This window comes from Ruditapes philippinarum, unplaced genomic scaffold (assembly GCF_026571515.1).
Source record: "Ruditapes philippinarum isolate M1 unplaced genomic scaffold, ASM2657151v2 ctg660_1_1_1_1, whole genome shotgun sequence".
NCBI lineage: Eukaryota > Metazoa > Mollusca > Bivalvia > Venerida > Veneridae > Ruditapes > Ruditapes philippinarum.
Window position 1 is genome coordinate 308,991 of NW_026860859.1, and position 13,739 is coordinate 322,729.

The 13,739-nt window shown below is 31.0% G+C and overlaps 2 protein-coding genes across 2 annotated transcripts; one reads left to right on the forward strand and one right to left on the reverse strand.

Moving 5' to 3' along the window:
• Window positions 1–3,654: 3,654 nt before the first annotated feature.
• On the forward strand, window positions 3,655–5,686 carry LOC132713594 (uncharacterized). The gene is made up of 3 exons (XM_060696234.1): window positions 3,655–3,807; window positions 4,436–4,615; window positions 5,161–5,686. Exons 2-3 carry the CDS (start codon window positions 4,454–4,456, stop codon window positions 5,347–5,349), a joined length of 351 nt encoding a protein of 116 aa, XP_060552217.1. The 5' UTR covers window positions 3,655–3,807; window positions 4,436–4,453; the 3' UTR covers window positions 5,350–5,686.
• A 5,411-nt stretch (window positions 5,687–11,097) lies between these two features.
• On the reverse strand, window positions 11,098–13,456 carry LOC132713602 (uncharacterized). The gene is made up of 3 exons (XM_060696245.1): window positions 13,359–13,456; window positions 12,138–12,292; window positions 11,098–11,619 (listed from the first exon to the last, which is right to left on the reverse strand). Exons 2-3 carry the CDS (start codon window positions 12,279–12,281, stop codon window positions 11,428–11,430), a joined length of 336 nt encoding a protein of 111 aa, XP_060552228.1. The 5' UTR covers window positions 12,282–12,292; window positions 13,359–13,456; the 3' UTR covers window positions 11,098–11,427.
• Window positions 13,457–13,739: the final 283 nt, after the last annotated feature.

Consider the following 13,739-nt stretch of genomic DNA (forward strand, 5'->3'; position numbering starts at 1 on the left):
ATGTCAATCTTATGCCAGCTGGCTAATATTTCTATTATTTACACCGTTTACTTCAAACAAAAATACCATTTCACAACGATCAACATGACACAATGGCAGCGCGCGTACTTTTGATTGGACGAAAGCTCATCTTAAGTTGCCTGTCCCGTTAGATAACCCCCCCCACCTCCCAGACACAACGATTGCGATTTATACCCGGGCACTTATATGCGCAGCACGATAAACATGCATTATGATATACACTAAAAACTGATATACATAAAAAACGATGTACAATGTACTAGAAACATGTATTGTGTGTATACTGTAAACTGAACAAAATATAAACAAAACGACATGCACACAATATTAAATACGATACACACACACTTCGATATACATAATACGATATACGCTGAATATACGATATACACTCAATACGATATAAACTCAATAGATACACACTCAATACGATGTACATACGATACGATAAACACCCAATACAATATACACACAAGTAGATTTACAGACAATATCTCTGATCATACCCACTCATCGATATACACTTTACGATATGCACACAATACGATATACATTTAATATGATTATCGCTCATTACGATGTACATACAATACGATTTACACACAATTTGTCTGATCATACGCCCTCATCGGTTTTAGCCACGAAAAGGACTAGGGCAGTTTTCATGTGAGGCAGCTTTCTCTACTCAGGTACTCACTCAAGACAAGTCCGTATGAATTGTTTCCCTTTAAAGTATGAGATGCATCTTTTTCTCTCTTTTTGGGGAAACTTTATTTCGTGTTATGATACTTATACCACTTTCTTTTTGTTGATGATATGAAATGTATACGTTAATGTACTGGCTTGTAGTCTACATAGTTTGTCAATTACACTGATGTTCACGTTAACGTAAATTGTATTGTCCCGCTTGAATGATGACGTAAATTAACCCATTAAGCGTAATTAATTGTAACATTTTCAAATCAATGCTGACATATCATTTAAACAGATGTAACAATAGAAATACATCATACAAGTCAGTAAAAACTTCTTTATTAACATACTCTACATCAACTGTCATTAATGGTTCAACGTTATATTAAGAGAAAAAGAAACAAAAAGACATAGATACATTTATTTGGTCCTTTTGTAGCATGCGCTGTAGTATAAACTGCATAAAACAATTTGGAAACAGATCGGAATCTATTCTTCTCGACGTTTAACAAGAGACGGTGTAACGGAGGGAAAACGCCATGTAGAAGACTGAGCTTGGTCAATATTATAACGAAAAAGTGACCCATTTTATGATTACTTGCTGGCAAAACTTCATGTCATAATTTTACCAAAATTTTAATTTGATTATGGTGATTTCTGTATGTACATGTGCATGTAATTAAAACCCTCTAACAAAAATTTGGATTTGTAACATCTATCTCTCTCTTACGAAGTAAGGAGGAAAAGAAAACGAAACTAAAATGCTGTGATATGCAAGGTGTCTCTTTTGTCTTATTTTACAGATTTAACATGCATTATAGTGAGTCAGTTTGGGCCACCAACGCGTTCTTTTTCGTGAAACGTTACTTTACTTCTTCTAGGATGGTTATTGTTACGGATGTCACAATCCTTATTCGTTTGGGATTTTAAAATAATTTAAATTTTAAAGTCATGATATTATAATCGAGGAATCAATTTTCTTTAAAAGAAAATGACACTGGGCCATTATCATATTGGAGTCACTTTACATCTTTTCAACGGCTATATCGTAACTGTAAAAATAATTGCGTCCGTCAATTATATACCATATACATGTATAATATATATGTATGTGTATAAAATGCGAGGGATTTATCAGTATGCACAACAAGTAAATAGATACACAATCATTGCATGGTGACACAGAGAGTTGAAGTTAATAATTGGCAACAGACTGCGTGTAACCTAAATTAAATAAGGAGCCTCAAGCGACAAACAGTTGTATACCAAGTTTAAAGCGGTGCTATAGGGCATTGGCGATAATTTTCACTCTGACGTCCCTGAAAAAACCTTAATAAACCAAGTCCTCAGCATTTTTAAATTTGTATGATTGGACAATGTTAGATATCATTATAATATCATTCAGTATTTTCTTTTTTCTTTTGTTAGCAAAGTCATTACTAGGATCTTGTTTGATTGAATGGAAAATGGTTTGGGCAAATCGTTGAAGGTTCTGAGTGGCCTCTTTTTCTTATATACCATATCAAATTAGCGAACGTCAATCTCGTTGTTGTTATACATTAGAATAAGGAAAATAATAAAAAAATAAAATCATGAATAAGGGATGTACATAAATGCCACATAATGTGCAAAACATGTTGTTTTGCACTTTTGTTAATATCCTTTAGGATTTTTCTTTGGCGTAAACGATATAAAATGCAATACGAGCAACAGAGAACAAATGTTAAGTACAAAGTTTGCTTTGATCAACGCTTTAATTTCAAATTAGCATTCAATTTTTTACATAACAAACCGCATTGTTTATAATTTAGAAGTGTATCAAATGCTTTTTTGCCATTGTTTCATGAATGTCAAAAAGGAAATATTCACCTATTAAATTATTGACGTTGTGCCATTGTAAAGTACAAATAAACAATGGCGTCTGTCAATTTTCAAAGGTTTATTAAAAAAGTAAAATTGTATAAATATCACACGTCAGCTCTCTCATTAACATATTTTACCACTTGTCAGTTTTTGTTTTTCCATGTACTGTCTTTATTTGTGCCATTCAAAAGTTTGTAAACAAGCCTCGTTTTCAAGTGAATTCATAAATTGACTGTTGTATTATTTTTATTTCCTCCTATTTGACTTTATCGTCATACCAATACATTTTAGAACAGAAGACAACATTCCGGCTTGATTTTAATGGTCATTTTATGCGAGTAGTTGACCAGTGGTTAATGTGTCTACCTCTCTATCTAGGGATAATGGGTTCGAGCCCTACTTTGTTCACACTCAAACATAATATAGCATCAGTACTGGCTAATTACAAGAATCGGTCTTAAGAATGGTTCAAATCAACTACAAACCATCATCACAATCGTCCTAAAATAAATATGTTAAAACTTTATCAAGTATTTTCTTGATATAGTAGGTACATTATGTACAAGTATGTTTTAGTAACGATATTATTGACTGTCGTTTTAGATTTGAACGTATTCCAATATTCGCACTTGTTAGATTAAACTACAGCTTTTCTTAAGATATAATCAATTATAAAATTTGAATAACGTTACCACGTAATTTTAATAAAAGCATAAACATGTTTGTGAAAATAACAGTTTTCTTATTGTTCGTATATAAAGACGACATTATTTACATTACACAGGTCATTGGAATAACGTCACCCTCGTTGAATGAACCCATTTTACGTGAAAAATAAAAACAAAAATTATGCACATACATTATTTTTGTATGAAATTGGTATCTGTAATATGTGCAAGACATTCCATGCCAATTCGGTAAACAATAATACTAAAACTGTCTGAATAATGGCTCATTAAAAATTTATTTTAATGTACGTATTAAAGGCAACGATTAACAAGTTAGCAACGCACGTAAAGACAACGTTAACGAGCTGGTTAATTCATGTCACGTTACGCACACGAGCGTGACGTTTTATCCGCTGTGTATATAAATACCGTTTGTTACCCTCACGATGTCATTTTCGCTGCTTAACTTTGATAGAATAGTACTGTTAACAGTATAACAACAGAATTTTATCGCATACTGAAAAAACAGAGGTTCGGGAAAATATCTTGAGAATATAATCAGGTAATTGTCATAATTTGTGTTATATTGTTTTAAATGAAAAAAAACTTAACGAATTAATGTTTTTTTTATTCATTTGTATTTATTTATTTGTTTGTTTATTTATTTATTTATTTATTTATTTATTTATTTATTTATTTATTTATTTATTTATTTATTTATTTATTTATTTACTGATTTTCTACAAACAACTGCTTCTTTAAGTAAAAATACCTGTACTCAAGGTATACAACTTTGTAATTTGAGGTAACGGAATAATAGGATAAAATTAAGATGAAAGACAATTCTAAACATTTTTTTGTTTTTAGTATAAGTAAGATATAACAACAAACCAAAAAAAGGAGTAATATATAAGTTTATATACAATGTAGATGTTATTGTTAAGTGTGAGATACATGATCCGGTATTACATATACATGTATGAATAGATCAGATGGAACAAAATTTCATCATATAAATTTTCATACTAAATCAATTTAAACTTTTTCAACATTTTTTTTCAAGTAATATTTTATAAGAATATCCAAACGATTTCTAATGTGCATTGTTGTGAATGTAGCTAATCGAAAGCACCAAACATCATATATTAATCACTGATTTAATTGCATGATTTTGTTTTGTATACCTGCAGGTCATCTAACAATCCAGCATGCGGTATTTAGTTCGAGACCTTGTGATCGGCTCGGTGTGTGTGATGGCCATGATAAATCTATCCGAGGCAATGTACGGTCTCTGCTCGACTAACTGGTTTTACTCTGACTTGATGTTTGATTTTGAAAAATGTTTGGATAACAACGAGGAGTGTAAACTTGTAAGTATATTAGTGTAAGATTTGGCGGGAAATTGGTAGAAACCATTTTTGCAATGTTATATTACTACAATACCAATTATATACTGATGCATTTGACCAATATTGAAGCTTGACGTTCTTTGAAAGTCTTTTGGTATGTCTAGTTGGTTTGCTAAATATTGCCGCCAAATATTATCTTTATTAAGTGGTTAGGGTGAAGGGGAAATAAGTAATTCTGTCTTTTTGGGGGTAGAAAATAAGTGTAAAATATTCTTGGATGTTTACACTAAACTAAACATTTTTGTATATTTGTATGTATAAATTTGTGACTTAGAGAGTTGAAAATCATACTTTGACAGTTGTCGCCAAACAAGAAAGGAACTATGAATAGGTTTTAAAAAGAAAAGATGTATGACACACAGTTTAGAGGACTTTTGATTGCACTTTGTTTTACTAATTTGTTTAAGGAATCGGGAAATATAAACTCACCTGTTTTTTGCTGTTGCTTGCTTCCGGTTAGTCTTTCATAAAATATATTCATTGAACATTTTTCTTTCTATTTATAGCAAGGTGGTTCCTGTCACTATGGAGTAGGCGATCATAACGAGGGCTGTGTCTGTCTTAAAGAAGTGTTTCGCGAGGACCATTGGGAATATATGACACTAACAAAGGACCACTTTAATGGCAAGGGTCGAATGTTTAAGGATATATTTCCCATCAAAGTAAACAAAGTCCCACCAAAGAAAAAGCCTTAATTCGTGTGTTTATGATGTTATGTTTTGATGACGTACATGCAATAATTGACGTCACGTATATAACACACTTCCTGACAACAATCGTACATGGTTGTTTTGATTGTTTAAATGTTTGAATTTGTTTGTAAATGATAATTGATGACTTTTATGCATCTTATGTCGTGAAATCCAACCGGTGTTGTAAGAAATGTAATAAATGAAATCTGCTGTGATATAGTACATTGACTTTATTACAGACTGTCCTTGTTTACAGTAATACAGCATCTTGTATCATGTTATTTATCGTACCTATTAATTATGTCATATCATTTAGAATAAAGTTATGAAGTACATATAAGTGTTTTACTAGTATTTTATATATCGAATTGCATATATAGCCCACGAAGACGAAGACGAAGCTTCATAAACACTTAACCAATTTATACCCCCCCCCCCCCTCCAAAAAAAGAAAAAGAAAAAAGAAAAAAAAGAAATTTAACTGTAGACCACGTCTTTCAAGACCTAACGTCGCATAAGAATAATTATCTTAAAATTGCTTCATGCAAAGTTTTATTGCCATCGTCATATGTACACATCTTAAAATGACAATTATACTACATTAGACTTCATTCTCACCAGTATGTTTGTTGCCGGTGCTAGGGAGGGGGAATGGACAGTTACAACAGCAAAGTCAATAAAAACAGTCATTATTCCAATATCATATTAATAAATTTATATTAATAAATCCGTAATACTAGTGAGTTAATAATTGTAGATAATTCTCTTAATGGCGTTGAAAAATAAGAATTTCAATGTTGATTTGTTGATATGGTTATATTTATGGAATGGAATAATTAAAAGAATAATAAAAAATTGGTCCGTTTTTAATATTACGCTTTTATTGCAAGTACATGTATTGGGTAAAGTAGTTAATGTTATTACAAAAGGCAGTGAACTCGAGTCTTCGTCTAGGAATTGCCAAAAATATCTGTACAGTTTCAAAAAGTTTATTGCGCTGGAGAATGTTTTTATATGAGAAAAATGCTTTTAAATTGAGCTATAGTTTGTATCATATTTAGCAAAAGTTGACCAGTGATCTGTTTGATGATAAAAGTATATCTATATGTAATTTTGAGATCTTTGTTGGTGATTTTAGCTTGACCATAATTTGAATCGTCGTTCCTGAATAATGACTTGAAAGTAAGCTAATGGTAACTGTAAATCAAAACGAGGTAGAAGCTGAAAAAATACAGCTTAGAACTGCCAAAGTCGGTGTCATATTTAATTATTGTGATGTACGTTTTACACGAGTTTCTTTTCTTGAATTAGATCTTCAAAAAGGGTAAACTTAACTAAAAATAGTACATGTCTACAAACGGGGAAATAAGTATTTTTTTATTATTCTATAAGATCATTTCTGGTTAAGTATTTATACTTACTCATTTCGTAATCTTTTGTCATTGTGGTTGTTTTCTCGGTGATTAAGTACTTTGTTAAAGTATTGTGTTGCAAAATTGCAATTAGCACATTTAAGTTCCACCATGCTTTAACCGAAACATAAAGAAATTCCAATCAGTGAGATTTCAAAATATGATGCAAATTTGTTCTCATCACCTTTGTTTGACTCGAAACATACTTTACAAATTGACGTTGTAAATTCGATACAAGATCCTTACTAAATATGATGCCATCGTTTCGTGAACAACTACGACTCTTAGAGCAATATGTGGTCAATAATCAGACTGTCGAAATTCCTTTTTCATGGATGCAGTTTTGCGCAATTAAAAGTAAAAAATTACTGCGATTGAAACATGTCAAACACAGAGCCTTGTTGTGCATCTTCAAAATTCGTTGTTGATTTTTAATTATAAGCTATTCGAAACAATCATAGTCTCACATCATTACTTTTAATTTATTCTATATGTTAGTAAAAAAATTAACCCTCCTACTCGTATGCATCAGCTAGGCTGATTTAACATGTCAAAATTACAAACCGTTGTCCAAAAGAAAAAAAAATAGCAGTGCTATGTATGACAAAAAATTATTAATATAATATCAGCATATTCATTCAGCATTTTTTTTATAATGAGGTCATTATAAAAGTTAGTAAGGCTCCACGTTTTGTTGTGTATTAGAAAAAAACATTGCGCACTTGACATGACAAAACAATATGTAACTATAGCAATAAATTTGAACATAAACGCATGGTCGTTCCAATATTCTCTGCGGGTAGGTAAAAATGTGAGGTGACATTGCGCTTTTATGTTTTTCAAAAGTCATGGTTTGTCTATTATGTTAAGACATTGAATGTAGTAAAATATTTCATGACCAGCCATCGAGAACAAAGAAAATGCGAATTTTGGTTAGAATAGATTTCATGACGTCATAAATTGGCGTGATATGACGGCAATTTTGGTTTCAAGGTTAATGTTACGATTATTTACAATGTATCAAAATGATTGTAACATATTTAGTGTGGGGCAATCATAGTTATTCAATCAATCATTATTAGAATGCCGTTCAATCATTAAACGACGTCATATGTGTAATTTATCAAATTGTCAATGGCAATAGTACCGTGGTGGATGTCACGTACGCGTCCAGGAAAGCGAACTTCATATATCACTGTCCTATTGTTGAAATCATATTTTGGCCAATGAGAGCCTTTTATATGTTACAAATTAGTTTGTACAATTTATAAATTAAAGCGGCATCAATTTTGGTATATTTTACAGCAGAAGGTTTAAGTGCCGTGTGGCAGCTTTAGTATATTCTATATTTTTCTGGTCCTTCGACATCGATGATTGCGGCACATTAAAGGGCGTTTGAAATATTTTTTATGAAATTTAGTGACAGTAAAACTATATTATTTCCATAACCTTATGGTCGATTCTTGAATGAGTTGTAACATTAAACGTCTCTGTTATTTAAAAGCCCATCACATAAATATTATTTGTAAACAAAATAAAATGTTCCAGAATAAAATATTATGCACGGATTCATCCATTTAGCAATAATTTATTAATGCCCTTTTAACTTTATTATTTATTAATTATTTATTATAATTTCTTTCATACAAGCATTACGGAAGTAATACTTTTCAAAAGCAGAAAAATAATGTTTGCAGCGGATACAACAGCTTTATAGATGTTTTTGATTTTCTTAAAGTGTTGAAGAATGAATACCACTAAAGCCGGTGCTGGGGGGGGGGGTGCAGGGATGATACACATTTCCATAATTCATATGAGCAGACTCGATCAAACCGGGTCCGCGATTTACAAGTAATTTTTTCTTGCTTCCATTGCTTTCCATTCTTTTATTTTATTATTACATTTTGTATTATTATTATCATCATCATCATCATCATCATCATCATCATCATCATCATCATCATTATTATTATTATTATTATTATTATTATTATTATTATTATTATTATTATTATTATTATTATAATTCCATTATATTATGAGTGTATCATACTCGAAATGTTTACCGATTTCAGCCATTAGAGCAGGAGATGCACCGAGCCAGATTGCTGAATATCAAACACTAACCAATAAGTATATATGCTAAAAGAAGTTGCTTTTTTTTTGCTCAGCGTCTAGAAATGAAATAAATCATTGTAAAACGAAATAACTGACAAATCCACAGGTAAATTGTCATTTTAGATTAGATTAATAAATACTTTAATGCCATCATCATAATTTTCTTGACATCTAAACACGTGTTTCATTACCAAACAGATGATTCTATGTCTTGTTGTGACACTAACAACTGTAATATATGACTATAAAGATTGTTTAAAGAATGCTGGCTATTAACATAGCAAAGGTTACACAAGTGTTGAACTAGATATTAACTTGTCACATATTGCAGACAATCGTGTCTATTCTTTGTCATATTAAATGTAAACACTTTCAATGTGGAGGTTTCGGTGAAAAAAATATGTTAAGTATATAGTGAACATTCGAAGACGTATATATGATGATTTTGTAAAAATAAATTTATTTATTACATGCTTTTCGGTGGTTTATAGAAATATATCAGTGAGTTAAAAACTGGTAATTTCACTGTTTGAAACAGTGAAATTATCGATTTGATAATTTCACTGTTTTGAATATTTGAGCCCAGTACGTTGTTTCAGTGAAATACAAGCGTTCACAGTACTGGAAACCAACTTAATGACGTGACGTCGTAAATGACGTCACGTTGTATTATTATTTGGCGCCCTTTTCATTTAGTACTAAGTTAAAATGTCTTTTTAAACGTTTCTTTGCATATAATAAAAAGAAAATTTGTTTAGTTTAATGTAAGATCGAAATATATTTCACCTCGTGAACACCAAAAGTTCATATTTCACTCGTGGCTGCGCCACTCGTGAAATATACCTTTTGGTGCTCACTCGGTGAAATATATTGTGATCTTACACTGAACAAAACAAATATCCTCTATATAGGTGATATTACTGAAAATTCACAAGCAAAATTTCGGTAGATAACCGAAAACAAAATCGATGGTTTTTGCTTGTTCATATATACTCTTAGAACGTGCGGAGTTTAGATAAATGCTATTATGTAGTTTTAATTCTGCTATATGCCTATATGTAACCCTACCAGACGCCTTCAGAATAAAATAAGGAATTGATGAATTGATTTTTATGTTACCTACCCTAAAAGAGTAAAAATCTCACTTTATTAGGCAAAAACTCAAAAGGCAGTTTGGTGACCCAAATTATTTCATCAACTTGTTCTAATACTAGTTATGATTCTCTTAAATTTTGCAAAGTGTAATAAATATAATAGAATATGCCTGAATTTTGCGATGTATTATGTATATGAACTTGAATTTAAAATCTTGGTCGATTTTGGCAAACAGATAGTAAAGCAAAGGTGGGAAAGCAATGAAATGGTAAACAGAATGGAATGCAAAGGCGGGCAAGCAATCTTCATAATCGCAAGCTGTTGTTTCATCATAATTGTTTAAATGATAATGTGGCAATTAATTGCTGTATCCAATATAAATTGTTGAAGGCCAAGTATATTAATCAACGTGTTTTGTAAATATGTCGGTAAAATATGGTACAATCTGAATTACTGACTCGGTGAATGATATTTTAACCTGAAAACATCAATTACTTTACCAGTTCATCATGAACTGAATATGGGCAACAATAGGACATTTGGTCTCACATTTCGTTTGTTGTTTTTTTACTCATTAATAAAGCACTTTTTATAATTACGTATGTAAAAGCTCTAGACTTTCACTGTTATATAAGTTTCATTAAGCCAATTATTCATTGTAGAAAAACTATATAACAACCCATTACCGCTTTTGTTTGTTTGCATCCATTGACACGGAGGCTGAAGTATCATTTACATACCATGTATATGACTTAAAACTTCAATTTTCCGTGTACTAAAATGTCACTTTGGGTCATTACATCTATTTTATACCTTTTTTTATCAATTCTGCATATTGCGTCAAGATAAATAATTTTTAGGACAAAAAAAATACAATTTAAACTGAATAATTAAAGGGCGCAATTGCTTTTTTCTGACAGACAATCTCTTTACTTTATATTTGTCTATCAATGGAATCGATCATTACACAGTTTCTATATTTTCCTCATGTACGTTCTAAGATGCCATGACTTTTAAATCATGTGAGTAGTTGGGTGTTTAAACAGTTTCAAGAATTCAGTTGATAAATGTTTGTGTTATATAACATCTTATATGATTTATAATTATCAGTTAATTCATATTTTCCCCATTGTGATTATACCAAGATAAAAATAATTTTGTTCGCGTCATGCACTGTATATATCATGTATGAAATGATAAATGTTATCGCGTCCGTACCTCAGACAATTTTTGTCAGAAACATATGTTTGATTTCATTTTCGAGTTTAGTAAAAAGTAGGAACTGATTCGCCAAGAAAAATAAAATAAATTGTTCGAGTTTAAATGAATCAATAACAGTATATATTCAGCTGGAAACAACTTTTATTTCATTCCAGAGAAATCGACGTTGATAAAAAAAGTAGCGTTAAACGTCTCATTGTTATTGTCATATCCTCTATTCTTGATAAAAGGTCAATCAAGGGCCCGTCTTTTTGTTCGATGTTGTGGTGGCTTTATTAGGTTTGTTCGTTGTCTTGGTAACGTCTTTGGGTAAATGGTTCTCTGTCATAATCTTTTCAATCCATTTCCCATTCCTGTATGTTCTTACAATACATTGGCAACCTTCATTGTGGTCGCCAGCACCATATGTACAAGTTCCGTTGTATACCTAAAATAAACATATGAACAGTCAACAGTTGGCAATCTTGTGTACACAAATATTGCGAACTTTGGCAGCTTAAAGTGAATTGGTCTTCAATGGACATATTTTCCATAAGTACATTTGTACTACAAATATAGATAAATAACAATAGAAATGTATAATTTGGATATTCTGATAAAATATTGCTTGAGTAGAACCACCGGCCTTCCATAAGAATACTGGATAGCTTCCTCATATGAAATAGTCCAAAGTCCCTGATGAGACTCGTGAACCATAACCACATGATCGACCCATTCTCAAGAGACTGAATATGTTAAGACCTGCATGTGGGTCACCAAACATGTAGACTTATGATTGTTTCTTAGAAAAAAATAATTCGTGCTTACCTAAAAACCATTATACACTCTAAAACGAGCGTCTTCACTTTTGAAGCTTTATAATATCAGGTATATTAAAATCAGGACAAATCGGACTGAGGGCACGTCGGATAAATAAGGTAAAATATATAGTTTAAATGAACTTACTTCTTTACAACGATCATAATTATCATTGCAGGCGTTGTTTAAATGATGTTCTGTTGAACACAATCCATACATGGCTGAAGTTAGGTGTACCATGGCAACCAAACATATACAATAAAATATCAGAACGTTCGCTTTAATCTGCATCTTTTATGTCCCTGAAAGAAGAACAAAGACCAATTATCTCACAGATATTGTGACGTCGAAGCAGTGCCATCCGTTATATGTATTATACATTGTATTCATAATTTTTTATCATAACAGTCTGATGAGAAATGTCCTGTTTATCAAATGTTCATTGAAAGTATTTTTATTAGCTACAATAAAACAATCACGTGACATAAATCGTATTAAACACGATGTATAATCATTTTCAAATATTCAGGTTCGTTAGCATGCTTGATATCCACACAGTCCAGTGTCATTTAAATAGGAGAAGAAAAGAGATAAGAAGATATGCACGTGTGAGTCCAGTTACAACCCAATGTACACCAATGCTAAAAAATATTGTAGAACAATATTTACTACATGGATAATATTGTTCTTGTGAAATTTAATATTTCGAGTTACGTTTGTTATAAAAAGTTAATCAGAAAGTGCTAATTTAATATGGCTTTAATGCCCGACATTACACGTTTGTCAGGCTCAGGATGTTTGTGCAATATTTAAGTCACGTGCGAGCACATGAACACGTACCTTCTGCGTGAAAATAACTTATTGAAAGTGACACTATGCCCATCCAAGAGTAAATGGACATGAACAAACTTGTAAAAATCCAAATAAGTTGGCATTTTGTTATACTTCTGTTCAATTTTATATTTTAGTGTGAAAAAATTATCAATATTCCACGTGACTAACGGAAATTTCTATAAATATCGTTAAGAATGTATCAGTAACGCACAATTTAAAAAAAAATGCGGACAGTCTTTTAGTAATTTAGGTAGTTTTTATGTTGTATCATAACCATTTTCATTATCAAATATTGGTCAGTCACCATTATGATAGGTAATCTTTCGAAATTATTAATATTTATTAATAATTCAAGTCAAATTGACAGCGAAAATGTACAATAGCTTAATTAATTTGCCGAATTCTTTACATTAAAAGTAAAAACTAAGAATGGTTAATAAAAAACAAATCTTTGGTTACATGATTTCTTTTTAAACGTCAATAACAATAAAAAAAATACACATGATTATTTTAATAAAATAAAGGTTGTCTTACCAATTAAGAAGATCAAGATATTATATTAATGTAAAAATATAACACAGAGATATGCTGTACTCAACCTCTCACAAACTTATATATAAAACTACTTTACTACCACAACTTAATTGCCTCACAATTAATGGCTGTTTTTTTTTCTTACATGGTTGGTAAATTGTTGACATTTGTGATAATGTGTATGTGTTACTGTATATCTTAACTAGGTTATGTATTCTTATTTGATACTTCATGGTTACATTTTAGCTCTCAACGTTTAACACATTCCATGTCGGTTGTGCGATATGTTAAGAAAAAAATAATTACCAAGAATGATACACATTAATTGTAGTAAACGTTTTAATGCTGATACCTTATAATAACCGCCTTATTATATAAGGC

What these genes read in the sequence shown, in the direction of transcription:
- LOC132713594 (XM_060696234.1), top strand. Translation starts at nt 4,454, where the DNA reads ATGCGGTATTTAGTTCGAGACCTTGTGATCGGCTCGGTGTGTGTGATG. An exon ending in ACAACGAGGAGTGTAAACTT is followed by an intron (nt 4,616 to 5,160) that starts GTAAGTATATTA and finishes TTCTATTTATAG; the next exon opens with CAAGGTGGTTCCTGTCACTA.
- LOC132713602 (XM_060696245.1), bottom strand. Translation starts at nt 12,281, where the DNA reads ATGCAGATTAAAGCGAACGTTCTGATATTTTATTGTATATGTTTGGTT. An exon ending in ATTATGATCGTTGTAAAGAA is followed by an intron (nt 11,620 to 12,137) that starts GTAAGTTCATTT and finishes TGTTTATTTTAG; the next exon opens with GTATACAACGGAACTTGTAC.